Source organism: Pocillopora damicornis, chromosome 4 (assembly GCF_964200805.1).
Source record: "Pocillopora damicornis chromosome 4, jaPocDami1.2, whole genome shotgun sequence".
Taxonomy (NCBI): Eukaryota; Metazoa; Cnidaria; class Anthozoa; order Scleractinia; family Pocilloporidae; genus Pocillopora; species Pocillopora damicornis.
The window spans coordinates 1933422-1961268 of NC_142673.1; the positions used below are offsets into that span (position 1 = coordinate 1933422).

General features: G+C 39.2%; 7 protein-coding genes and 1 pseudogene across 8 annotated transcripts; all 8 read left to right on the forward strand.

The window, feature by feature from the left end:
* Positions 1-17: 17 nt before the first annotated feature.
* Positions 18-1686, forward strand: LOC113672569 (uncharacterized). Its single transcript, XM_027188871.2, has 2 exons — positions 18-288; positions 685-1686. Exons 1-2 carry the CDS (start codon positions 81-83, stop codon positions 942-944), a joined length of 468 nt encoding a protein of 155 aa, XP_027044672.2. The 5' UTR covers positions 18-80; the 3' UTR covers positions 945-1686.
* A 434-nt stretch (positions 1687-2120) lies between these two features.
* On the forward strand, positions 2121-5632 carry LOC113672576 (kelch-like protein 23). Its single transcript, XM_089203239.1, has 2 exons — positions 2121-3277; positions 4323-5632. The coding sequence occupies exons 1-2, from the start codon at positions 2435-2437 to the stop codon at positions 5244-5246; spliced, it is 1767 nt and encodes a 588-aa protein (XP_089059365.1). The 5' UTR covers positions 2121-2434; the 3' UTR covers positions 5247-5632.
* Positions 5518-8708, forward strand: LOC149046427 (kelch-like protein 26). Its single transcript, XM_089203237.1, has 2 exons — positions 5518-6942; positions 7452-8708. Exons 1-2 carry the CDS (start codon positions 6058-6060, stop codon positions 8349-8351), a joined length of 1785 nt encoding a protein of 594 aa, XP_089059363.1. The 5' UTR covers positions 5518-6057; the 3' UTR covers positions 8352-8708.
* A 587-nt stretch (positions 8709-9295) lies between these two features.
* Positions 9296-12111, forward strand: LOC149046428 (kelch-like protein 26). Its single transcript, XM_089203238.1, has 2 exons — positions 9296-10400; positions 10856-12111. The coding sequence occupies exons 1-2, from the start codon at positions 9582-9584 to the stop codon at positions 11816-11818; spliced, it is 1782 nt and encodes a 593-aa protein (XP_089059364.1). The 5' UTR covers positions 9296-9581; the 3' UTR covers positions 11819-12111.
* A 2356-nt stretch (positions 12112-14467) lies between these two features.
* Positions 14468-16776, forward strand: LOC149046429 (uncharacterized). The gene is made up of 2 exons (XM_089203242.1): positions 14468-15386; positions 15816-16776. The coding sequence occupies exons 1-2, from the start codon at positions 15189-15191 to the stop codon at positions 16200-16202; spliced, it is 585 nt and encodes a 194-aa protein (XP_089059368.1). The 5' UTR covers positions 14468-15188; the 3' UTR covers positions 16203-16776.
* A 130-nt stretch (positions 16777-16906) lies between these two features.
* LOC149046430 (kelch-like protein 14) lies at positions 16907-19645 on the forward strand. The gene is made up of 2 exons (XM_089203240.1): positions 16907-17280; positions 18332-19645. Exons 1-2 carry the CDS (start codon positions 17053-17055, stop codon positions 19253-19255), a joined length of 1152 nt encoding a protein of 383 aa, XP_089059366.1. The 5' UTR covers positions 16907-17052; the 3' UTR covers positions 19256-19645.
* Positions 19646-20087: 442 nt separating this feature from the next.
* LOC149046431 (kelch-like protein 26) lies at positions 20088-22718 on the forward strand. Its single transcript, XM_089203236.1, has 2 exons — positions 20088-20954; positions 21490-22718. The coding sequence occupies exons 1-2, from the start codon at positions 20124-20126 to the stop codon at positions 22396-22398; spliced, it is 1740 nt and encodes a 579-aa protein (XP_089059362.1). The 5' UTR covers positions 20088-20123; the 3' UTR covers positions 22399-22718.
* Positions 22719-23486: 768 nt separating this feature from the next.
* LOC149046432 (kelch-like protein 26) lies at positions 23487-26015 on the forward strand (annotated as a pseudogene). The gene is made up of 2 exons (XR_016185709.1): positions 23487-24436; positions 24908-26015. The product of XR_016185709.1 is annotated as a kelch-like protein 26 (transcript).
* The last annotated feature ends 1832 nt before the right edge of the window (positions 26016-27847 follow it).

A 27847-nucleotide genomic window follows, 5' to 3' on the forward strand; every position in this document is an offset into this window, starting at 1 on the left:
ACTACTGACAAGTAGCCAGCGGTTTAGCTGTTATGCAAATTTCCATCATGGCGGCCTTGCTGAGGAAATTTCCTCTTTGAATGTACAAATTCGTGATGTTGTTTCTAGATTCCTTTTCAATGTCCAGCCAAAAAGCACACCAAGGTCCTTCTCCTCCGTCAGTCGAGCAGATTTTAGAAGATTTGGCTGCGGCAAGGGACGATGATGTCGTGTTTAAGTCGTCAATCGTAGCTGGAGAATCAGCTCAAATATCAAAGGGGAAAGGAAACAAGCTGGCCAGTCATTCAGGTGAGTTAACTTCAGAGGTTTACTGATACCTCATCACTCTGAGTTACGTCGATAATGTCGCCAAATTGATTATTGAAAGGTTATCGCAGGAAAGCGTTTTTTTACCATCAGCAACAGCGTATTAAGCCATAACTCCCAAGATCTGACTGTTAATTTTCCCCTCTAGCTGCTATACATTTGCTTGTTGGTCAGCTACGATGATTTTGCATTAGATCAAGAGAACAACCTCTACCTGATAAGTTTTTAAATTCTCATAACCTGTATATAGGGTGAAGTTACATGTGAATCACTTCTGATAGTTAAAGGTTTAATGGTTTCTCACAAGATACATTTTTTGGTATTTAATTTCAGTTTACAGCTTTTAGCTGGTAAAAAAATTATGTTTAATCTGTGCAGATAGTGTCATGGATCATTCAGCTAGTGGAGGAGACACATCTGAAAGTAAAGGAAATGCAGACGAAATCAAGACAAAATGTCAATCTAATGAGGAGCTCTATGGTGTGGTTGCTTCATTTTTGAAAGAATTTAAGACATTAGAGTCTTCTCAGGAACGTCTAAATAGTGTGGACCAAGATTTAAAATCAAAGAAAGAAGAATTAGATGAAGCCATCACCAAAGTGAAAGAAGCATGGAAAGTTGAAAAACATGACAGTTAGTGAAATGTCAGGGGCAAAGAGTTCTAAATTTGAATGAGCAAGCACTTTTAAATGTTTGTTGTGTGCAAGGTATAGGTCAGATCTGAACCAAGTACTTTTGCTAGGAATATGCAAAATTGCCTTAACTGACTACACCTCTTTTCTTGCAAAGGAAAGCTAAGATTTAACCCAAACTTTTCCATATTCTGAAGATGTATTGTTTTTTTTAAATCTGTTTAGAGATATTTTGTCTGGATTCTTTTAATCTGTTTCACAATTTTAAATCTTTTTTGTACTTTGTACACCTGTCAGGCAAGCTGAAAAAAATTAATTTTTGTGATCACTCAGAATTTTTAGGGTGAGGGAGGGGTTTTTTCATTCTTCTCTATTTCTCCTGATTACTGAGTCTTCACAATTCCATAAACCCACCACAAAAAAAAGATATAAAAAAATATTTTGTTCTTATTGAATTTTAATCTTCATGATTACTTGTCTGATGGGCAGTCTTTTTTTTTTTTTTTTTTTTTTTTTTTTTTTCTCGTGTATTCTCTTCAGCCTCAGAACTGGGGTGTAGAGGATAAAGTCCTTAGCTCCAGTATTGTAAGTTTTTTTTTTTTTTAGACTCTTTATACCTTTTTTGTCAGCATGCAGTGTCAAAAGTTTCATGACTATGATTATTTATTTTAATTCAAAGTATTTAAATCAGGTTTAAGTATTGCCATGTATTATGGTGGAAAAAAATAAATTGAATTTGTATTTGAAAGAGTTTGATATCACCAGGCATGGTTACTAAGCCTTGAATTGTTCCAACAAGTAAGCATTCAAGTGTGAAAGTCATTTTCAGCAAATATTCCTGGTGCTGGAAACACTTTGTATAAAAAGGAGTGTGAAGAAGGAGAGATTATAGGCATAATCGATGCCTAGATCTGCTAAAGCCAAGGGTAGGGAGGGGTAACAAGTTTAAAATGAATGTAAAATTGTAAAAATTGCCATGTTGAGCAATCTGCATAGAGTCATAGGATTTCCGTTACAATTTAATTTCTATTTCGTGCAAAACACAATTTACAGGTGGTTTGAAGAAAAGTTCAAAACAGTGTCCACCTATGTTTCCTTGCGTGACCTGCGTGATCTGAATTGTGTTTGACACGTGCCGCCTGACCACTGGACCGAATCACACGATTGAAAAGAAGATAATCCTGTGCTTTGCTCCTGTGTCGAAATTTAATCGGATATTTGCTTCTGCTACTGCTTATAATCTGAGTGGGAGACATGCCTGTCGTTATGAAGATCAGCATGTACCATGCTGTTTGAATCTGGGATCGGTTTAACCAATCAATTTATCTACGTTGAACCAATCACGTGGCAAAAACTTTATTTGCACGTGCAATAATAAGTGGTTAAAGTTCGGTGGTAAATAATGAGATATTTTTTAAAATTTTGCCGGTGAAAGGTGGACATTTCTAAACAATTCATTGTGATTTGTTGGTAATATTTATGATCCACACTTCAGTATGGGAAAAGATCTGGACCTGGTGTATTCGCGCGAGATGTTTCAAAATTTAACGAAAATGCGCGAAAATCACTGCTACACGGACGTTACTTTACGCGTCAAAGGAAAGATATTTCATGCTCATAAAGTGTTATTAGCCACTTCAAGCCGCTTTTTTGATGCAATGTTTTCTGCCGAGTTGAAGGAAAGTACGCAGAATGAGGTGGAACTTCAAGGCGAAGATTTAACCGCAGAGGCCTTCGAAACAATTTTAAATTTCATCTACTCCTCCGTTCTCCCGCTAACCGAAGATAACGTACTAGACGTTTTAGAAGCAGCCGATCATTTACAGATACTTAGCGTGGTTAAGAAGTGTTCTTTATTCATCGGAAATAACCTTAGTCGAGATAAATTCCACATGGAAACTCAACTGAAAATTCACAGAGTTGCTGAGCGGCATAATTTGACTGAACTCCGTGAAGAAAGTCTTCAAGCGCTCGCTCTGAAGTTTGGAGAAATTTGCGAGGAAGATGGATTTATGAAGAACATCACTGTAGACGAGTTAGAGCTTCTTCTTCCACGTAACGATCTGAGTGTTCCCTCGGAAACTTTTCTTTTCACAACCGTGATCACTTGGATGAAGTACGATAAAGAAAACCGATTGCCACATGCGCCAAGGCTGCTGAACAAAGTTCGTTTAGCACTTGTCGACATAATGGTTGTGCTATCAGAACTTGAATCGGAGGAGTTCAAAGACATCCCTGAGTGTTTTTCGCTCATGCACAACAGCTTATCGCAGCATGTCCGACCCTTTTTGTTTTCTTCATTTGCTCAAGAGAAGGGAATGCCACGCCTTTCATCGAAGGTAAGTACTTTGGCCTTTGCAGTTCTGCTGCATGCATTCATGGTTAGAGCGTGGGGTAGGGGGAAATAGTAACAGCACATTATTGTCGGTACACCGATTTTGGGTCACATACTTAATCTGTTAGAGTGGGTTGATCATAAGTCAGAGGCACGAGAGGGGTTTTTCATTAAAGGTTGGCCTACACCAGAGTCTCACTTGACTCTAACAACATTCTACAGTTTATATATGTTATTCACGAGATGGGAGGTCCATATTGGGAAAAACTGTGCCCAAGGTCTTGGTTACACTAGACAGAGGGCACAGTTTTTCCCAATACCGACCGACCTTGGCTGGTGAATAACGTTTTTATTTTTTCTCAAACCTAACAAATGATTGCAAAAAGAACTGCCCGCTGTGAGTGGGCTGGATGGGGAGAATACTCTTGGAACCAATCAGATTGCAGGATTTGTAGAATACCGCTTGCTTACAAACTGAGGAAAAAATAATTTAAATCATTACATGTTGTTATTTTTTGAATGACCGCTAGCGACAAGAGTAAAGGGTTCGTATGCACCCGAGGAGCCCCCCTCATAGCCTCAGCTATATTGACACTCTTTTACCTGCTTTGTGCACTAATTTTGCTGTTTCATTAATATCAGTTACTTAGTGCCTGAGAAGAAGTGCCAGATAGGAAATTTTTGGCTCCACCTCCCAGCTCAGTCAATAAGCATTGCTTTAGACAATTGGAGCTCTTTCTATTTCTTCCTTTCTTCTTTAAGCTTGCATCTTGGATGGTTGTGCAGCTCTTCCAGGCCCTGCTCATGCCATGGTGTAGGGTCCATGTCTGAAATTTTTTTTGTATGCTTTCAATAAAAGCATATATGGGGTGTGTGTGCTCTTGAATAAAAAAATATGAATCACTGTCACATACAATTTGTTTTAGAAAATTTGGAGATGTCTCAGGATAGCCAGCTCATACCTCATATGCTGCACAAAATTGACACAAAACATCTAACATAACAATATCTTTTAACAGTTTATTACAACCATCGTTGATTTTTTTAAGGCCCTGGTTTCATTGTCATGCTTGTCTGAAGTCAAGTACTTTGATAATGTGTCTAAATCATGGAAGCCATTTCCTGGTCTTGAACTACCAAGTCTTCAAATCAAACCAGCAGCACTGTACGCTGGAAATTATTTGTTCCTCTTTGATGAGAAAGATGTCCATCAGCACCAACTTGATACACATGCTTGGAAAACATTACCACCTATGAAGAATACACATTGTGATTTCCAAGTATGCATGCTGGAAGATTTCCTGTATGTTATTGGTGGCAGTGAAGTTAATCACACTGTAGTATCGGAGAGATTCAGCTTCTCAAAGAAAACATGGCAACGCCTTTCTTTCCATGTAGATCAAGGTCTGTATGGCTGTGCTGTGGCTGTACACAATGGCTATATTTATTCTATTGGTGGCTCTTGGGCTGAAGGAGGGGCAGATCGTGGGGTGTTCAGATTTAATCCTTTGAAGAATGAATGGGCAAAGTTGGCAGGAACAGTTTACAGCCACACTCAGGCCTGTGCCTTTGAAGCTGGGGAAAGATTGTATGTTGCAGGTGGTAAAACAGACCCACCCAGCAAGCGTCAAAGGGGACTTGTTCCATCCAGTTATGTTGAGGTATATGATGAAGAAAATAACCAATGGTGTTCTGTTCCACAGCCTCACATACCACCTGGTAATTTTGGAGCTGTGGAGATCGAGGGTCACATTTACTTCATACTCGGAAACACTGCCTTTGACAGTGGGATCCGAATTAGTGCTGAGGAGGTTTATCATGTCAACATTGAAGATTGGGAGCCAATTTCTCAGCATGATACAGATGCAGTGTTTGTTTATATGCCTGTGAACAGAACTGAGACTGATCAAATGAAACAAGAATTGACAGAAAATCGTGAAGCTTCAGATGAGCTGTTACTTGAGAACAGTTAATTGTAAAAAAGTATCTTTGATATCTTAGGAGAATATTCCAAGGTCATCATTATAAAAATGCCCTTATGGGGATTGTTAAGGTCATAAAAAAAAAAAAGTCAATCATAGAGATTTTGAATTTAAGTTGCATTTGGAGACTATTTTAGTGAGATACCATTTTACCATTGACCAATTAGGTGCGATCATCCTTATAATCACCTGAGTCCATATAAACTAAGAAAACACGTCAGCACCCTGGTTCCATAAAGAGACATCAGGCTTAGACTTTTTCAAATTTATAGGAGGCATTTCGAAAAAAATTGTGCAAACAGCATTTTAATGAAAAGCCTAATTTGAAATCAGTGTTGATATTTTAATGCAATATAAATAAAACCCAAAGAAATGTATGAAGCCGCATAGTATTTGATAATGTAACAGTAATGGAGAATATTCTACCAATCCTTCACAACCGCCCCTTTGTCACGTTACGTAACACGAATCCCATATTGGAAGGTATGTGTCAGTCTTCCTTGATTTCATTTTGATTTAGAAATTTTTGTATTGAGTTTCTCCTATTAGCGCAGAATGAATCTTAAAACCATAACGTTCGACTTTCTTTGTGCCGTGATTAATCAAACAGAAAGAAAAACGAAATATTTCCGTCACGCAAAACATTCATCTCAGACATCTGGATCATTGTCAATATCTGAGCAACTGCACACCTACCACTCACCGAACCACTTACGGTCATCTTGTGGTTAATGTTGGGTTAGGGGAGGGGCTGGTGTGTATTTACTCATGTTGCGTGATTATTTGATTTCCTGGTCACACGATGATTTGCCCCAGTTTCTGCTCCTCCGGAATCAGTAAATTCCTACATTTCAAAATGGTTGTAAACAATTCCGAGATTCTTTTGTCCAAATGTGCTCAGTTTAGAGACGAGGAGCAGTTCATTGATGTTCGATTAAAAGTTGGTGAAGACATCTTTCCAGCTCATCGCATCGTGCTGGCTGCGAATAGCGATTATTTCTACGCCATGTTTACAGATGGAATGAGAGAAGCAAATCAGGAAGTGATCGAGCTGAAAGACGAGAGTATTTCACCTGATATTTTAACGATCATACTGGACTCCATCTACACCGGAGAGCCTCACCTCAACGAAGATAACGTGTTTGAAGTTCTTGCTGCAGCAGATCATCTTCAAGTGACGAGTGTTGTTCAACAGTGTGGTGATTTCCTGCTGACCGAGTTTGTGATGCTTCGCTTTGATTTTGAAAAATTCTGCCGCATCTGGAAAATCGCTGATAGCCATGGCTTGAAAGATCTGCAAGAAGCTGCCGAGTATAAAATTGCTAAGATGTATAAAGATGTCTGTGAAAGCGAAGAATTTTTGACCCACATCGAAGTAGATCAGTTATTCAGCCTTCTCAGCCGAGATGACCTCAGTGCACCGACCGAGACGTTCATCTTTAAATCGGTGATGCAGTGGATTAAACACAAAAAGGAAGAGAGAATGGAAGTTGCGGCCAAAATTATTGGGGCCGTTCGTCTGGGGTTGGTGAATATCAGAGAGGTTATAGCGGAGCTCAATACGCAAGAAATGCGAGTCATTCCAGAGATTCACACGCTTTTGCACGAATCACTGTTGTACAGCTACGAGCCTTCAGCTAGCTCCGAGTTCGCTACCAACAAAACAAAACCAAGGTCCATGAAATCGGTAAGAAAACCACTTGTTTATCTTTCTAGATCTCAGGAAAGGTCCCAGGCAGGCTAGTAATTAAATTTTATTTAAATATTAAAACAAATACAACACAAATAAAAGACAGGAAAAGAGGAATCACACCTTAAACAAAAGATAAAGTCAGAATTCTCCAAAATTGCAGAATAAGGCCAACGAAAGACTTCTTTGATTCAAAAATGTTTCCAGGCTTACTAAAAGTCTAGCAAAATCCTGATACAGTTATAAATTAATGAGAGCTACAAAATACGATGACATAACTTGGATATTTTCGAAGGGTGTGGGAAAATTAAATGGTCTGTCAAAGATATTGTTCGAAGTCACATGATCACAATTTGACGTCGTTGGTGGGAAGTGTTGGAGATTTATGGCAGGACCGTGAAGAAAGGGATCAACTGCATATCGTAATCGATGCAGTATTGATAGAGTTTACCTTGAATTTTCATCAAATCCATGATTTTCATCTCACCCGTTGGTATTCTTGATAGGTACTTGTGGCCATTATTCCTCAAGCCCAGATGCAGTACTTTGATTTTGAAATCAAAGAATGGAAACCTCTTCCAACCATGGCTCAGTTGACTGAGGCAAATGCGTCTTTCTGTGCAGAGTATGTCGGTAATCACCTGTATGTAGCGGGAAAAAAGGAGGAATATTTTGTTACTTATCGATATGATACCATTAGTAATACTTGGAAGACGCTACCGCCTATTTTAGGGTGTCAGCATAACATCGATTCTTTATGTTCTGTCGATGATTATTTCTACGCAATCAGAGAATCGCAGCCGCCCTATAGGTTTAGTTTAAAAACCAATCAGTGGCAATTCATAAGTTCATTTTGCTTCACTGGAGTTCGTCCGGGCACATTTTGTTGTAAAGCGTCCGCAGTTTTCAACTCGTGTTTGTTTGTGGTTCAGGGTAATGGTAGAGTGATGAGATCTACCGGAAGTGGGATTCCTAGATATGAGGAGAAACCAGCCGTGGTTTTTTGTTTTGATCCAGAACTAAATCAATGGAAAGCTAGGGCATCAGCTAATTGTGCTCATTTTGGATCCAGTCTCTTTGTAGTAAACGGTAGACTATGCATTGCAGGGGGCACACGTTGTATTTATAACAATTCTGTCGCCCCAGTTGAAATTTATAATGAGCAGAACAACCAGTGGTCTCATGTTGAACAAAGCCACATTCCAAACAACAATCTCGGTGCGGTTGAAGTAGAAGGGAGGGTGTATTTCATTATCAACAATTTCCCAATTGATAGTGGAATTAGGATTCCACCAGGAGAAAAGTATCCTGTGCCTTTAGATGAATGGGAGAATCTTAGAAAGGTTAATAGTTACGCAGTTTTGTGCTACTTACCTGTGAGGAACGAGAGTTTAACAGCAGAGTAATGCTTGTGATTTAAATTAAATTTGCTGTTGTTAACTGTGTCGGCTGAAGAATAAATACAACTTTCAGCTTGTCTAATTAGAATGCCGGGGTGTTGTCCTACCTCAAAAGCCGAATGCTTGGGTTTTATGAATGTCGGTAGAATTGGTTCCGTTTTAAAAGACGTAAGTTAAGGGTCGGGCTTTGTTATTTACCACAGATAGTTGTGGGGCTTTATTTACTTGTTAACAGGGATTATTCTCAGTTATTTTTCTAAATCACTTTCTTGGTGTCAATGCATCACTGTTTTAAAAAGGAAGCCTTACCGTTTGTTATGAGTATTCAACTTGAATAATAAAGACTAATTGATGGATCAAAAACGTGCCAGCTAATTCTTTTCTTGCTTAGTTAGAAATAATTTTCTGGTCTTCCCAGGGACGAAAATTGAGACAGCAGTTCATGCCGCTGTAACTAAGATAGTCAATCATTTTTTTGACACACTACTTCTCATAAAAAAACACCTCTTTAAATTTTGTGCGTATGTGCCTGCAAAATTGAAAAATAGTCACGGTTGTTGTATATCCGCTATGTTCTCAGTTATGGTCGGATTGAACTTACATTCTATAGTTATAACATCAGCAGTGGGTTGGAAACCACTCTAAATAATGTTCGGGGTATAAAATCTATCGTCAGTGTGTTTCTTATCAGCTTTTTACGAAATATAACCGGCTTTGAGAAAGCCTTGAACTTTATGAAATGATAACGCTAAAAAGTTCTCGTGATTTTTATCCTAATAAAAAAAGTGTATATATATGTAATTACAGCAGAATGCAGGGATAACGAGAATTTAAAAAGTAATTCCACGTAAAAGATATGACTTAAAATGTGGTGTTATATGAAGAGAAGATGTTAAACAAGATGTACGTCATACGTTTGATGAATTAATCCAATGATTTTAGGAAAAGTTTTGATTTATTTACCACATCGACCTTCTTCAGATATACCACTATTAGTTTCCAATGTAACTGCAAAAAGATTATCGTCGGGATTATGCCCCAACAGAGACCCTGATATTGATATCTTTGCAAGCTAATCTTTGCATCACTGGGCGTATGTCACCGGTAACTAAGCAACCAATTAAAGTGGAAATTAGCATAGTTGTCAGTGGGAGGTCACGCGATCGCGTATAAAGACATTCTTGTTTCTTTCGAAGTTTTTGCAAGCAGAGATCTTTGCGTTAAAACAGCACAAAGATGGTGGCCCATTCAAGAATTCTTCTCTCTAAGTGTTCCCAGTTCCGTAGAGAAGGTGAATTTATCGACATACGTTTGAAAGTGGGTGATTCACTTTTCCCAGCTCACCGAGTTGTACTCGCTTCGTATAGCGATTATTTCCACTCCATATTTACTGATGGGAAAGAAGCAAACCAGGAAGTGATCGAAATGAAAGACAAAAACATTTCACCGGAGATATTCAAGATCGTTATGGACTCTATCTACACTGGTGATCTTCATGTCAACCAGAAGAGCATATTTGAGGTTCTTCTCGCAGCTAGTCAGCTTCAAATCGCAAGTGTTGTTCAACTGTGTTGCGATTTCGTAAAGAAGGAATTCATAGAAAACAGAATTGACCTGAAGAACTATTCTGTGCTGTGTACAGTCGCCGAAAGACTCGGTTTGAGAGATCTGCAAGAGGCAGCAGAGGCTAAGATGGCATCCATGTACAAAGATGTTTGCGAAACTAAAGAATTCCTGACTCACATCAATGCAGATCAACTACTCAGCCTTCTTGGTCGAGACGACCTCAATTCACCCTCTGAAGCTTTTGTCTTCAAATCAGTGATGAAGTGGATCAAATACAAAGGAGAAGAGAGGATGCCAGTCGCTGGAAAAGTTATCGGAGCTGTTCGCCTGGGGCTGGTAGACGTTAAGATTGTGATTGAAGAGTTGAAAACAGAAGAAATGCAGCGATTTCCAGAGGTAAACACGCATCTGCAAGAATCCATGATGCATCACATCATGCCTTCTCTTGAGTTTTCCGAAGAGAAAGTTAAACCTCGATCAATGAGACCGGTGAGTGAACAGCTAAGCTCTTTAACTGCTTCCTTTATCTACAACGTAGCTTTTGTTGAGATCTCACAATACACTGAGTTTCACAACAACTAGCTCCAAGTTTTGACATTCCTGAAGTGTCATTTGCATGTTAAATCGTTGTCCTGATTCTATCAGCGACAGAGTTCGATGATTTTCATTGAGAATCGGTCAATTAGTCAGTCCGCCACTTGATCAAGAAAGCAAGTTTTTATCTATGCACGGGGTATCTATATTTAAAATAACCCAGAGACTGCATGCCGTGTTGTCCGTACCGTGATCGATTAAAACTATTTCAATAAAAATATACATGCGCAACAAATTAAACATCTACTCTAGTATATTTTTGGAGCCTTAAATTGAATACTTTCTTTGCAAAAAAATTCCAGAATGTCAGTTGAAAAGAGGAATATTCAAACGATTGTGTCTTGTTTTAGGTGCTCGTTGCCATTCACCCTACGAACTGTGTAAGGGTACCCGAGGCATCTCAAAATGCAAAGAGCATCAACTACGGTGCGTATGGATGTATCTCACCACAGTGTATAGCTTATTTCTTTGATTTCGAAGCGAAGCTATGGAAACCTTTGCCATCTGTGGCACAACCAGATGAAAAAACTACAGCAAGCTTGTGTGCTGAACGCATTGGAAACTACTTATTTGTAGCTCAACAGAGGCAGGGAAAAGTTAATTTCATACATCGATATGATGTGGTAAATAACTCATGGGTTGAATTACCAAAATACGGAAAAAACCACGAAGTTAACTGCTTGTGTTCTGTTGGTGACTATCTTTACGCCATTAGTGAGTCAAATCCTCCTCAAAGGTACAGTTTGACAAATAACAGCTGGCAAGGTGGAGAAGGCTTAAAAGTAGAGGGAAACAAGGAGAAGTTAAGTACTGTATCAGCAACAGTAATGAACTCTAAAATATATGTAATTCATGGTTATAAAATCGCTAAAAGTGAAGGGAGAAACCCCAGCTGGGTCAGTCAACCAGCTGTGGTTCATTGTTTTGACCCAGAATATAATGTGTGGACAAAACTCGCGTCAACCTTTCATCCTCATTTTAAATCCAGTCTTTTTGTTGTCAATAACAGACTGTGTGTGGCGGGGGGGAAAATTGATGACTATATTTACCGTGCACCTGTGGAAGTGTACGATGAAGGTACTAACACCTGGTCTGTAGTGTCTCAGGAACATATTCCCCCTAACAACTTGCGTGCAGTTGAAATAGAGGGGAGAGTGTATTTCATCATCAACAAATTTCCAGTTGACAGTGGGATTAGAATTCCACCTGAGGAAAGGTATCAAGTTGACTTAAGTGGTTGGGAAGATGTAGCTAAAGTCAACATCGAAGCAGTTTTGTGTTATTTGTCTGTCAAGAGCGAAAACTTGAAATGAACCCAGCAAGGAAAAAAATTTCAGATCATGAATGACACTTGTGCTGAATTTGAGCTTCTCTTAGGTATATGAGACATAAAAGAGAAACTGCTTGGTAACTTAATATAAAGAAAATTAGTGGTTCTGCGAAATACACTATTTATTTCTAAGCCCATTTTTTAAACAAAGTCAGTGGGAAAAGACCGTACATATGCATGTGATAGGTTGTGATCTAACTTGTGATGTATCATTCAAGGTTTTATATGCATGTATAACATCATTTGTAAATAAATTTCATCCAATTTCTTGTAAAACTGGCTACTTGTGTTTGTGTTACTAGTTATAAGTCCGTGACAGACATATAATCTGGTGGTCCCTTCGAATTCTCGCTTGCCCTAGCCTGAGTCAGTTCACCCTCCTTGGCTGCATGCACTCTGTAAATAACGAACTGGTCAGCCTCCTGCCTTTTGGAAAATTCAACCAGTTTATTTTTATTGAAAGGCCTCCATGATTATCATTGTCAAAGATTTGATGATTGTATTTTTAACATAATTATCATCATTATTATTACCCATTATTACACGCAACAAAGGGTCAGTTTCTGCTTTCTTGAGCCACGCAAAAGTTATTCATATTTTACCCGTTACGTTGAGACTTAACATGAATTATCTTTGCTGATATCGTAGATTGTTTTAAGGATCACGTCCGCATTTAGCCCCCGGAAAGAAAAATATATGGCGGGAGAAGGAGAATAGAACTTGACAGAAAATGTAAAATGAGAGTGGATAACAGAGAATTAAAAGTGTAAGTCTCTGACGTCAGAATTTTTTTAAAATCGCATTCTGTTGTCTAATACATTAGTAATACAGTAGTGAAATAGAAAAAGAAAGCAGTTTCAATGGCTGGATACATCATGTTTCATTCAAATACCGCATCTAAAAATTAGTTTAAGTCCTGAAGACAAAACCACCCTCAATACCAAAATTGATCACGAGGCATCAGACAATGAATCGTAATAAAGGGGGATAAGTTTCTATAGAAATTGTGGTGCTGCGTCGATGGCAGAGTATAACAGGGTAATTTAATTTTATCAACTGAGTTGATAATGCAAATTGGCCACCGTAAAGAGTTTTAAAGCTTACGTTTCGAGCGTTAACCCTTCGTCATACCGATAGACACAGCCTTAGAGAAGTTAAGAAGGCCGCAGATCACAAGATGGCATCCATGTACTCAGATGTTAGAGAAAGTGAAGAGTTCCTGTCGAATATCGACGCAGACCAACTACTCAGCCTTCTCAGTCGAGATGACTACAACGTACCTTCGGAGACGCTCATCTTCAAATCATTGATGCAATGGATTAAGTGAAGGAGGGATCGATTAATGTCCGCCTGGAAGAACCAACCCAGGAGGTCGGGGGGCAGCACCCCCTGGAAAAGTAAATTTCAATGCGATGATTGCAGGTTCTTTTACGCCTTTGAACCAATTCATCTCTGTTTTAAGCTATTTTAAACATCCACTGTGTTTACTGACGGGTCTGTTTTTTGTAGCAGAACCGAGGAAAGGAGACTTCATTGGTGTCGTGATTGACGTAAACGTGAAACACATTTTCCTTATCGAATAAAATTTACAATAGCTTGCTCTACCCTGTTCACTCAACTCAATCATTTTGGTCTCATCTTGATAGGTTCTTGTGGCCATTATTCCTCAAACCCAGATGCTGTACTTTGATTTTGAAACCAAAAACTGGAAACATCTACCATTCTTGACTCAATTGACTGAGACAGAATATGCAGAATACGTTGTTAATCACTTGTATGTGGCGGCAGAGAAGGGGCCGGAAAGATTTCATTACGTGTCATTATGATGCAGTTACTGATACTTGTACTTGAGGGTCATTACCAATTATCTTAGGGTGTAAGCATCAGATCAATTCCTTATGTTCTATTGGTGATTATATCTACGCAATTAGAGAATCGACGCCACCCCATAGATTAGGTTTGATTAGTTTAAAAACAAATCAATGGCACTGTATAAGACCATTTTTACACCGAAGGAACTTGTCCAAATAAATTTTGTGGTGAAGCGTCCGCAGGTTTCTCAGTCAACTCATGTTTTTTCGTACTTCAGGATCAAAGGGAAAAAACTTTTTACAAAGACGGGTCCTCAGGGCGGGGGAGGGGGGGGGGCATACCCAATGGAACAGGTGCAGCCCCGGTTGAAGTTTATGATGAGCAAAACAACAAGTGGTCTTATGTTGATCAAAGCCATATTTTTGAAAACAATTTCGGTGCGGTGGAAATAGAAGGGAGGGTGTATTTCGTCATCAATAATTTCCCAGTTGATAGTGGAATTAGGATTCCACCAGAAGAGGTGTATTCTGTGCCTTTAGATGAATATCCTGTGCCTTTAGATGAATGGGAGAATCTTAGAAAGATTAATAATATCGCAGTGTTGTGCTACCTACTTGTGAAGAACGAGTGTTTAAAAGCAGAGTAATGATTGTAATTTGAATTTGTTGTTGTTAACTCTGTCAGCTGAAGAGTAAATAAAAGTTCAAGTTAGTCATGCTGGGGTGTTGTCCAAGCTCCAACAGACCCAGTTATCGATATCTTTGCAGGTTAATCTTTGCATCACTGGGCGTATGTCACCGGTAACTAAGCAACCAAAACAGGTGGGAATCAGCATAGTTATCACTGAGAGTTCACGCGAACAGAATACAAAAACATTCTGGTTTCCATCGCAGTTTCTGCAACCAGAAAACAGCAGAAAGATGGTGGCTCACTCTAGGATTCTCCTCTCTAAGTGTTCCCAGTTCCGTAGAGAAAGAGAATTTATCGACATACGTTTAAAAGTGGTTGATACACTTTTCCCAGCTCATCGAGTTGTACTCGCTTCGTACAGCGATTATTTCCACTCCGTATTTACTGATGGGAAGGAAGCGAACCAGGCAGTGATCGAACCGAAAGATAAAAGTGTATCACCGGATATATTCAAGATCATTATGGACTCTTTCTACAGTGGCGATCTTCATGTCAACCAGAAGAGCGTATTTGAGGTTCTTCTCGCAGCTAGTCAGCTTAAAATCTCAAGTGTTGTTCAACTGTGTTGTGATTTCGTAAAGAAATAATTCATAGAAAACGGAATTGACCTGAAGAACTACTCCATGCTGTGTACAGTCGCCGAAAGACTCAGTCTGAGAGATCTGTAAGAGGCAGCAGAGGCCAAGATGGCATCCATGTACAAAGATGTTTGCGAAACTAAAGAATTTTAAAGTCACATCAATGGAGATCAACTACACAGCTTTCTTGGTCGAGACGACCTCAATTCACCCTCTGAAGCTTTCGTCTTCAAATCAGCGCTGAAGTGGATCAGACACAAACGGGAAGAGAGGATGGCAGTCGTTGGAAAAGTTATCGGAGCTGTTCGCCTGGGGCTGGTAGACGTTAAGATTGTGATTGAAGAGTTGAAAACAGAAGAAATGCAGCAATTTCCCGAGGTAAACACGCATCTGCAAGAATCCATGATACATCACATCATACCTTCTCATGAGTTTGCCGCTGAGAAAGTTAAACCTCGATCAATGAGTCCGGTGAGTGAACAGCTAAGCTCTATAGACATCTCTATAGGTACTTCCTTTAATTTCAACAGAGCTTTTGGGGAGATCTCACTTGATGCTCAACACTACACTCAGTTTAACAACAACTAGCTCTAATAAGTTTAATCTGAAATTCCCGGAACATTATTTATATGTTAAGTTGTTGTCCTGATTATATCAGCGGCGAGGTTCGATAATTATCTATGGAAGTCAGTCAATTACTCAGTCTCAATCAAGAAAGCAAGTTTCCTGTGATCGATTAAAACTATTTCAGTAAAATTACAGTCACTGTGATGTGCAAAAAAGCAACCAACTGCTTTATCATATTTTTGGAATCTTAAATTGAATACTTTCTTTGTAATAAAAAAGTTATAGAATATCAGCTGAAAAGAGGAATTTTTAGATGATTGTCTCCTGTTTCAGATACTTGTTGCCTTTCAAACTCAGAGAGTTTGTAAGCTTCACGAGGCACCTCCAGATGCAGACAGCATCAAGTCAGACAGCATTAAGCACCAAGTGCACAGACTTCTGATCTGGCAGTGTAAAGCTTATTACTTTAATTTCGAAGCCAAGCTATCAAAACCTTTGCCAACTGAAGCACAATTAGAGAAACTAACTAACCCATGCTTTTGTGCTGAATGCATTGGAAACTGCTTATTTTTAGCTGGAAAGAATCAAAAAATACATCGATATGATGTGGTAAATAACTCATGGGTGAAATTACCAGAATACAGAAACAACCACGAAGTTAAATGCTTGTGTTCTGTTGGTGACTATCTTTACACCATTAGTAAGTCAAATCCTCCTTAAAGGTACAGTTTGACAAATAACAGTGGCAAGGTGGAGAAGCACAACCTCAACCTGATGCAACCATTAGGGCAGTGGCCTGAGTGTCTGAGTGTTGGTAGTCGACTGTGGAAGAAGACAGCTGGCAAAGGTCTTTTGACAGTGTTCAAAAGTACAGCTTGTACAGTCATGGGAGAGGAGAGGTTGTGCTTTTTTGTGAGAAATGTAATGCTCAAGAGGCCTCTCTCCACTAAGGGGAGGGGTGGGACTACATTGAACTAGCATCCCTGGACTCCTAGTTGCTATACATTGTAACATCAAAATTGAGGTGTTTTAGCTCTGACTGAATAAGCCTCATGACACTAGTACTAGGCAGAGTTGGTGATTAATAACTCTGTTTAAGGCTTACAGATGATAAAAAGTCTGCAAATTAGATAAATGTCTTAAGGATGACAAACTGGACAGGATTCAGTTAAATGTAACAAGGTGACTCATGTCTGGTTTTATGTCTGTGTTCTCCTTTTTGGGCAGTGAACACTAATGTTTACTGCATTTAGTACTTCATATTACAGCCTAAGGCATAAGAATTGCCCTACCAGTTTGAAAATTTCTTTTTCCTGTCCTGAATACACAGTAGATGTGTGGTGCATGCCAATACTGTGAACTAGGAAGAATGTTACACTTGGCCAACTACTTACCACTGATGTTTCATGCATGATCAAGTAAAGAATCTGAACAAGAGTCCTCATCACCCTCACCCGAGGAAGATGGATTTATGAAGAACATCACTGTAGATGAGTTAGAGCTTCTTCTTCCACGTAATGATCTAAGTGTTCCCTCGGAAACTTTTCTTTTCACAACCGTGATCACTTAGATGAAGTATGATAAAGAAAACCGATTGCCACATGCGCCAAGGCTGCTGAACAAAGTTCGTTTAGCACTTGTCGACATAATGGTTGTGCTATCAGAACTTGAATCGGAGGAGTTCAAAGACATCCCTGAGTGTTTTTCGCTCATGCTCATCAGCTTATCACAGCATGTCCGACCCTTTTTGTTTTCTTCATTTGCTCAAGAGAAGGGAATGCCACGCCTCTCATCGAAGGTAAGTACTTTGGCCTTTGCAGTTCTGCTGCATGCATTCATGGTTAGAGCGTGGGGTAGGGGGAAATAGTAACAGCACATTATTGTCGGTACACCGATTTTGGGTCACATACTTAATCTGTTAGAGTGGGTTGATCATAAGTCAGAGGCACGAGAGGGGTTTTTCATTAAAGGTTGACCTACACCAGAGTCTCACTTGACTCTAACAACATTCTACAGTTTATATATGTTATTCACCAGATGGGAGGTCTGTATTGAGAAAAACTGTGCCCAAGGTCTTGGTTACACTAGACAGAGGGCACAGTTTTTCCCAATACCGACCGACCTAGGCTGGTGAATAACATTTTTATTTTTTCTCAAACCTAACAAATGATTGCAAAAAGAACTGCCGGCTGTGAGCAGGCTGGATGGGGAGAATACTGCCCGCTCTTGGAACCAATCAGATTGCAGGATTTGTAGAATACCGCTCGCTTACAAACTGAGGAAAAAATAATTTAAATCATTACATGTTGTTATTTTTTGAATGACCGCTAGCAACAGGAGTAAAGGGTTTGTATGCACCCGAGGAGCCCCTCTCATAACCTCAGCTATATTGACACTCTTTTACCTGCTTTGTGCACTAATTTTGCTGTTTCATTAATATCAGTTACTTAGTGCCTGAGAAGAAGTGCCAGATAGGAAATTTTTGGCTCCACCTCCCAGCTCAGTCAATAAGCATTGCTTTAGACAATTGCAGCTCTTTCTATTTCTTCCTTTCTTCTTTAAGCTTGCATCTTGGATGGTTGTGCAGCTCTTCCAGGCCCTGCTCATGCCATGGTGTAGGGTCCATGTCTGAAATTTTTTTTGTATGCTTTCAATAAAAGCACATATGGGGTGTGTGTGCTCTTGAATAAAAAAATATGAATCACTGTCACATGCAATTTGTTTTAGAAAATTTGGAGATGTCTTAGGATAGCCAGCTCATACCTCATATGCTGCACAAAATTTACACAAAACATCTATCATAACAATATTTTAACAGTTTATTACAACCATTGTTGATTTTTTTTAAGGCCCTGGTTTCATTGTCATGCTTGTCTGAAGTCAAGTACTTTGATAGTGTGTCTAAATCATGGAAGCCATTTCCTGGTCTTGAACTACCAAGTCTTCAAATCAAACCAGCAGCACTGTACGCTGGAAATTATTTGTTCCTCTTTGATGAGAAAGATGTCCATCAGCACCAGCTTGATACACATACTTGGAGAACATTACCAGCTATGAAGAATACACATTGTGATTTCCAAGTGTGCATGCTGGAAGATTTCCTCTATGTCATCGGTGGCAGTGAAGTTAATCACACTGTAGTATCAGAGAGATTCAGCTTCTCAAAGAAAACATGGCAGCGCCTTTCTTTCCATATAGATCAAGGTCTGTATGGCTGTGCTGTGGCTGTACACAATGGCTATATTTACTCTATTGGTGGTTCTTGGGCTGAAGGAGGGGCAGATCGTGGGGTGTTCAGATTTAATCCTATGAAGAATGAATGGACAAAGTTGGCAGGAACAGTTTACAGCCACACCCAGGCCTGTGCCTTTGAAGCTGGGGGAAGATTGTATGTTGCAGGTGGTAAAACAGACCCACCCAGCAAGCGTCAAAGGGGACTTGTTCCATCCAGCTATGTTGAGGTATATGATGAAGAAAATAACCTATGGTGTTCTGTTCCACAGCCTCACATACCACCTGGTAATTTTGGAGCTGTGGAGATTGAGGATCACATTTACTTTATACTTGGAAACATTGCCTTTGACAGTGGGATCCGAATTGGTGCTGAGGAGGTTTATCATGTCAACATTGAAGATTGGGAGCCAATTTCTCAGAATGATACAGATGCAGTGTTTGTTTACATGCCTGTGAACAGAACTGAGACTGATCAAATGAAACAAGAATTGACAGAAAATCATGAAGCTTCAGATGAGCTGTTACTCGAGAACAGTTAATTGCAAAAAAGTATCTGATACATTTGGAGAATATTCCAATTTCATCATTATAAAAATGCCCTTATTGGGATTGTTAAGGTCATAAAGACAACAAAGTCAATCATAGAGATTTTGAATTTACTTCAAGTTGCATTTGGAGACTATTTTAGTGAGATACCATTTAAACATTGACCAATTATTTGCAGTCATCCTGATAATCACCTGAGTCCATATCAACTAAGAAAACACATCAGCACCCTGGTTCCATAGAGAGACATCAGGCATAGACTTTTTTCAAATTTATAGGAGGCATTTCAAAAAAAATTGTGCAAACAGCATTTTAATGAAAAGCCTAATTTGAAATCAGTGTTGATATTTTAATGCAATATAAATAAAACCCAAAGAAAAGTATGAAGCCGCATAGTATTTGATAATGTAACAGTAATGGAGAATATTCTACCAATCCTTCACAGCCGCCCCTTTGTCACGTTACGTAACACGAATCCCATATTGGAAGGTATGTGTCAGTCTTCCTTGATTTCATTTTGATTTAGAAATTTTTGTATTGAGTTTCTCCTCTGAGCGCAGAATGAATCTTAAAACCATAACGTTCGACTTGCTTTGTGCCGTGATTAATCAAACAGAAAGAAAAACGAAATATTTCCGTCACGCAAGACATTCGTCTCAGACATCTGGATCATTGTCAATATCTGAGCAACTGCACACCTACCACTCACCGAACCACTTACGGTCATCTTGTGGTTAATGTTGGGTTAGGGGAGGGGCTGGTGTGTAGTTACTCATGTTGCGTGATTATTTGATTTCCTGGTCACACGATGATTTGCCCCAGTTTCTGCTCCTCCGGATCGGTAAATTCCTAAACTTCAAAATGGTTGTAAACAATTCCGAGATTCTTTTGTCCAAATGTGCTCAGTTTAGAGGCGAGGAGCAGTTCATTGGTGTTCGATTAAAAGTTGATGAAGACATCTTTCCAGCTCATCGCATCGTGCTGGCTGCGAATAGCGATTATTTCTACGCCATGTTTACAGATGGAATGAGAGAAGCAAATCAGGAAGTGATCGAGCTGAAAGACGAGAGTATTTCACCTGATATTTTAACGATCATACTGGACTCCATCTACACCGGAGAGCCTCACCTCAACGAAGAAAACGTGTTTGAAGTTCTTGCTGCAGCAGATCATCTTCAAGTGACGAGTGTTGTTCAACAGTGTTGTGATTTCCTGCTGACCGAGTTTGTGAAGCTTCGCTTTGATTTTGAAAAATTCTGCCGCACCTGGAAAATCGCTGATGGCCATGGCTTGAAAGATCTGCAAGAAGCTGCCGAGTATAAAATTGCTAAGATGTATAAAGATGTCTGTGAAAGCGAAGAATTTTTGACCCACATCGAAGTAGATCAGTTATTCAGCCTTCTCAGCCGAGATGACCTCAGTGCACCGACCGAGACGTTCATCTTTAAATCGGTGATGCAGTGGATTAAACACAAAAAGGAAGAGAGAATGGAAGTTGCGGCCAAAATTATTGGGGCCGTTCGTCTGGGGTTGGTGAATATCAGAGAGGTTATAGCGGAGCTCAATACGCAAGAAATGCGAGTCATTCCAGAGATTCACACGCTTTTGCACGAATCACTGTTGTACAGCTACGAGCCTTCAGCTAGCTCCGAGTTCGCTACCAACAAAACAAAACCAAGGTCCATGAAATCGGTAAGAAAACTACTTGTTTATCTTTCTAGATCTCAGGAAAGGTCCCAGGCAGGCTAGTGGGCTAATTAGATGCCCTTTATCCTAAATTAAATTTTATTCAAATAATAAAACAAATACAACACAAATAAAAGACAGGAAAAGAGGAATCACACCTTAAACAAAAGATAAAGTCAGAATTCTCCAAAATTGCAGAATAAGGCCAACGAAAGACTTCTTTGATTCAAAAATGTTTCCAGGCTTACTAAAAGTCTAGCAAAATCCTGATACAGTTATAAATTAATGAGAGCTACAAAATACGATGACATAACTTGGATATTTTCGAAGGGTGTGGGAAAATTAAATGGTCTGTCAAAGATATTGTTCGAAGTCACATGATCACAATTTGACGTCGTTGGTGGGAAGTGTTGGAGATTTATGGCAGGACCGTGAAGAAAGGGATCAACTGCATATCGTAATCGATGCAGTATTGATAGAGTTTACCTTGAATTTTCATCAAATCCATGATTTTCATCTCACCCGTTGGTATTCTTGATAGGTTCTTGTGGCCATTACTCCTCAAGCCCAGATGCAGTACTTTGATTTTGAAATCAAAGAATGGAAACCTCTTCCAACCATGGCTCAGTTGACTGAGGCAGATGCGTGTTTCTGTGCAGAGTATGTCGGTAATCACCTGTATGTAGCGGGAAAAAAGGAAGAATATTTTGTTACTTATCGATATGATACCGTTAGTAATACTTGGAAGACGCTACCGCCTATTTTAGGGTGTAAGCACAAGATCGATTCTTTATGTTCTATCGATGATTATATCTACGCAATCAGAGAATCGCAGCCACCCCATAGGTTTAGTTTAAAAACAAATCAGTGGCAATGCATAAATTCATTTTACATCACAGGAGTTCGTCCAAACACATTTTGTTGTAAAGCGTCCGCAGTTTTCAACTCGTGTTTGTTTGTAGTTCATGGTATTGATAGAGTGCTGAGATCTACCGGAAGTATTCTTTCTAGCTTTGAGAATAAACCAGCCGTGGTTTGTTGTTTTGATCCAGAACTAAATCAATGGAAAGCTAGGGCATCAGCTAATTGTGCTCATTTTGGATCCAGTCTCTTTGTAGTAAACGGTAGACTATGCATTGCAGGGGGCACAGGTCCTCCTATGTGCAATTCTGTCGTCCCAGTTGAAATTTATGATGAGCAGAACAACAAGTGGTCTTATGTTGAACAAAGCCACATTCCAAACAATAATCTCGGTGCGGTTGAAGTAGAAGGGAGGGTGTATTTCATCATCAATAATTTCCCAATTGATAGTGGAATTAGGATTCCACCAGGAGAAAAGTATCCTGTGCCTTTAGATGAATGGGAGAATCTTAGAAAGGTTGATTATAACGCAGTGTTGTGCTACCTACCTGTGAGGAACGAGAGTTTAACAGCAGAGCAATGCTTGTAATTTAAATCAAATTTGCTGTTGTTAACTCTGTCAGCTGAAGAATAAATACAACTTTAAGTCAGTCTAATTAAAGTGCCGGGGTGTTGTCCTAGCTCAGAAGCTGAATGCTTTTTGGTTTACATGAATGTCGGTAGAACTCGTTCCGATTTAAAAGACGTAAGTTAAGAACCCGGCTTTGTTATTTCCCAACAGGGATTATTAACAGATATTTTTCTAATTCTTTTTCTTGGCGTAAATGCATCATTATTTTAAAAAGGAAGTCTTGCCGTTTGTTATGAGTATTTTACTTGAATAATAAAGACGAATTGCTGAATAAAAAACGTGCCAGTCTATTCTTTTCATGCTTAATCAGAAATATTTTTCTGGCCTTCCCATGGGGCGAGTATTGAGACAAAAGTTCATGCCGCTGTATCTTACCAGAGAACTATGGTTATGGGACCCCTGTGAGCTAAATAATAATCTGTAGTAAATCCCTTTTTTAGACGCACTTTTCATAAGAACATCTCTCTGAATCTTATTCGTATGTATAGTCACCTGCAAAAACGGAAAAATAGTCACAGTCGTGGTATATCCGCCATGTTCCGCTCAGTTGGCCGGATTGAGCTTACATTCTAGAGTTAAAACATCAGCACTGGGTTGGAGACCTCTCCAAACAGCGCACGGGTGTGAAATCTGTCATTAGTGTATTTCTTATCAGCTTTTTACGAAATATTAACTAATTGCCTTGAGAAAGCCTTTAACTGTAATTTAAATACTAACGCCGGCTAGCTTCTGGCGATTTTCATCCTAAAGAAAAACAAAGTGTGTACGTAAGTAATTACAGCAGAATACAGGGACAAAAAGATTTTAAAAAGTCATTCCAAGCAAAATATATGACTTATAATGAAGTGTTTTATGGAGAGAAGATGTAAATGAAGATGAACGTCATACGTCTGATGAATTTGTCAATGATTTTAGGATAAATTTCGATTTATTTACTACATCGACCTTCTTCAGATATACCACTATTTTTATGCCCCAACAGAAACCCCGTTATCGATATCTTTGCACGTTCATCTTTTCATCACTGGGCGTATGTCAATGGTAACTAAGCAACCAATACAAGTGGGAATTAGTATAGTTTTCAGAGGGAGATCACGCGATCCACGTACAAAGACATTCTGGTTTCCTTCGAAGTTTCTACAAGCAAAGATCTCCGCTGATTGAAATAGCACAAAGATGGTGGCCCATTCTAGAATTCTTCTCTCTAAGTGTTCCCAGTTCCGTAGAGAAGGAGAATTTATCGACATACGTTTGAAAGTGGGTGATACACTTTTCCCAGCTCACCGAGTTGTACTTGCTTCGTATAGCGATTATTTCCACTCCATATTTACAGATGGGAAAGAAGCGAACCAGGAAGTGATCGAAATGAAAGATAAAAGCATTTCACCGCAGATACTCAAGATCGTTATGGACTCAATCTACACTGGTGATCTTCATGTCAACCAGAAGAGTGTATTTGAGGTTCTTCTCGCAGCTAGTCAGCTTCAAATCTCAAGTGTTGTTCAACTGTGTTGTGATTTCGTAAAGAAGGAATTCATAGAAAACGGAATTGACCTGAAGAACTACTCCGTGCTGTGTACAGTCGCCGAAAGACTCGGTCTGAGAGATCTGCAAGAGGCAGCAGAGGCCAAGATGGCATCCATGTACAAAGATGTTTGCGAAAGTAAAGAATTCCAGACTCACATCGATGCAGATCAACTACTCATCCTTCTTGGTCGAGATGACCTCAATTCACCCTCTGAAGCTTTCGTCTTCAAATCAGTGATGAAGTGGATCAAATACAAAGCCGGAAGAGAGGATGCCAGTCGCTGGAAAACTTATCGGAGCTGTTCGTCTGGGGCTGGTAGATGTGAAGATTGTGATTGAAGAGTTGAAAACAGAAGAAATGCAGCGATTTCCAGAGGTAAACATGCATCTGCAAGAATCCATGATGCATCACATCATGCCTTCTCTTGAGTTTGCCCCTGAGAAAGTTAAACCTCGATCAATGAGTCCGGTTAGTGAAAAACTAAGCTCTTTAACTGCTTCCTTTATCTACAACATTAACGCAGCTTTAGTTGAGACCTCACTTGTCTCACCAAAATACACTGAGTTTCACGACAACTAGCTTCCAGTTTTGAAATTTCTGGAGCGTCATTTGCATGTTAATTCGTTTTCCTGATTCTATCCGTGAAAGAGTTCGATGATTTTCATTGAGAATCGGTCAATTAGTCAGTCTGCTACTTAATCAAGAAAGCAAGTTTTTATCTATGCACTGGGTATCTATATTTACACTAACCCGGAGACTGCATGTCTTGTTGTCCGTACCGTGATCGATTAAAACCATTTCAATAAAATATACGTGCGCAACAAATTAACCATCTACTCAAGTATATTTTTTAGCCTTAAATTAAATACTTTCTGTGCAAAAATATTCCAGAATGTCAGCTGAAAAAAGGGATTTTCAAACAATTGTCTCTTGTATTAGGTGCTCGTTGCCATTCACCCCACGAGTTGTGTAATCAAGTACGGTGCGTATGATCCTTACTCACCACAGTGTATAGCTTATTACTTCGATTTCGAAGCGAAGCTATGGAAACCTTTGCTATCTGTAGCACAATCAGATGAAAATGCCAGTTCATGCTTTTGTGCTGAACGCATTGGGAACTACTTATTTGTAGCTAAACAGAGGCCGAACGAGGGTAATTTCATACATCGATATGATGTGGTAAATAACTCATGGGTTAAATTACCAAAATACGGAAACAACCACGTAGCTAACTGCTTATGTTCTGTTGGTGACTATCTTTACACCATTAATGAGTCAAATCCTCCTCAAAGGTACAGTTTGACAAATAACAGTTGGCAAGGTGGAGAAGGTGGAGAAGGCTTAAAAGTAGTAAAAAACAGGGCGAAGTTAAGAACTGTATCAGCAACAGTAATGAACTCTAAAATATATGTAATTCATGTTTGTAAAAAATATGAAAGAGATGGAAGATACCTCTGTTGGGTCAATGCACCAGCTGTGGTTCATTGTTTTGACCCAAAATATAATGTTTGTACAAAACTCGCCTCAACCCGCGATCCCCGCCTTGGATCCAGTCTTTTTGTTGTCAATAACAGACTGTGTGTGGCGGGGGGAAAAAGTGGTGGCGATGGTTCCCTTGCACCTGTGGAAGTGTATGATGAAGGTAATAACACCTGGTCTGTAGTGCCTCAGAAACATATTCCCCCAAACAACTTGGGTGCAGTTGAAATAGAGGGGAGGGTGTATTTCATCATCAACAAATTTCCAGTCGACAGTGGGATTAGAATTCCACCAGAGGAAATGTATCAAGTTGACTTAAGTGGTTGGGGAGATATAGCTAAAGTCAACAGCGAAGCAGTTTTGTGTTATTTGCCTGTCAAGAGCGAAAACTTGAAATGAACCTAGCAGTTGAATTTGAGCTTCTCTTTGGTACATGAGGCATATCAGAGAAACTGATTGGTAACTTAACATCAAGAAAAGAAGTGGTTCTGCAAAATACAGTATTTGTTTTTAAGCTCATTTTTGAAACACAGTCAGGGGAGTGAAGAAGAATAAACTAAGAAATTGATTGATTCACTCGTCCTTCCTTCTCTCTTCACCGTTTTAGTCACTGTTTTTGGCCTTCGCCTTTTGCCCTTTGTCTAAAATCAAGGAAATTTAAAAAAATTTGTTACAGTCACCGTATAGCTATTAGGCCGGCTAAATTAAATTTTCTCTATCAATTTAAACGTTTTGCACACATGCAAGATGTTCGCAGTTGTATAGCAATAAGTGAATTAGTAGAAATATTTTCAGCTAGGTTACATAGATATTTAGCCATGGGTTATTTTTCATCGGCACCAAAATCAGTTCCGAGTAGCTTTAAAGTGTTAAGGCACAGCTTTAGACGACTTAGCTTAGTGCTCTATTTAAAAGTTAAATTCAGTTTAGCCATGTTTCTGTTCAGTTATAGATAACAGATGATGCTACAATACGGTAATAACGTAGCACATGAGCCAGTAGCGAGTGTATTACTTCGGTTATCACGTTTTGACATAATGATTGTAGATATATAAAAATCATATATGTGCACTGCGGTGAAGAAACGAATATAAGAGATCCTCGCAGCTATGAACACTACTGAACTAGTAGTTGAAATGAGACCTGGAAAAAATTCAGGCTCCTACGGGATTTCAACTACTAGTTCAGTAGTGTTCATAGCTGCGTGGATCTCTTCTCTACGTTTTGATATCTTCTGATCAGACGCGCGGAAAACTGAAATATATCTGGTTCATACAATTAACCTGTAGATTTTGTATTTTTCTTGTTTGTAAGCAGCTCTTGGTCAATCAATTTTCAGGTGAAGTCCTCTCTAGTTTAACCGGAAATTATCTCGGAAACTACTGGTATTTAAACCAGGCATCGTAAGGGACAATGCAAACAATGCATCTGTATTCTGATAAATCATAGATGATGACCATTAACAGGACGCATGATATTTCACGGTATAAAAGTCTTTATAATGATTGTTTAAGAGATATGTTTTCTAGAGGTTTGTGTTTATGTTTACGCGACAGGATCAATGTCAGGACTTATTTTGATAACTGTGAATATGCATGTGATAGGTTGTGATCTAACTTGTAATGTATCATTCAAGGTTTTATATGCATGTATAACCTCACTTGTAAATAAATTTTATCCAACTTCTTGTAAAATTGGCTACTTATGTTTGTGACCGTGTTGCTAAGGTGATGGACTTATAATCTGGTGGTCCCAGGTTCCAGATTTCCACCCCGTTAATCATTGAATTACTTCGAATTCTCGCTTGCCCCGAGTCAGTTCACTCTCCTTGGCTGCAATCTGTAAATAACGAACTGGTCTGCCTCCTGTCTTTTGGAAAATTCACCCAGTTTATTTTTTTTGAAAGGCCTCCATGATTAGTATAGTCAAAGATTTGATGATGGTATTTTCAATATAATTATCATCATTATTATTATCCATCTTGTTATAGTCGCTATTTGAAACTTACTAAAAGGTCGAAATCTTGAACATTACCACTTGTTTTTCTCGCTCGGAAGCTCTTTCTACCCTCAGGTGTAAACAAGCTCACGAGAGGAGATGGCTTGATAGTCTATCTTCGAATAGCGCACAAGAAACCACATTTTCACCAGGAGTATTGCGAAAAACACATGCAATAGAGGGTCAGTTTCTGCTTTCTTGAGCCACGCAAAAGTTGCTTATATTTTACCCATTACGTTGAGACTTACCATGAATTATCCTTACTGATATTGTATTGTCTTAAGAACCGCCTGTGCATTCATATGGCGGGAGAAGGAGAATAGAACTTGACAGAAAATATAAAATGTGAGTGGATAACAGAAGAAGTAAAAGTGCAAGTCTCTGAAGGCGGAATTTTTTTCA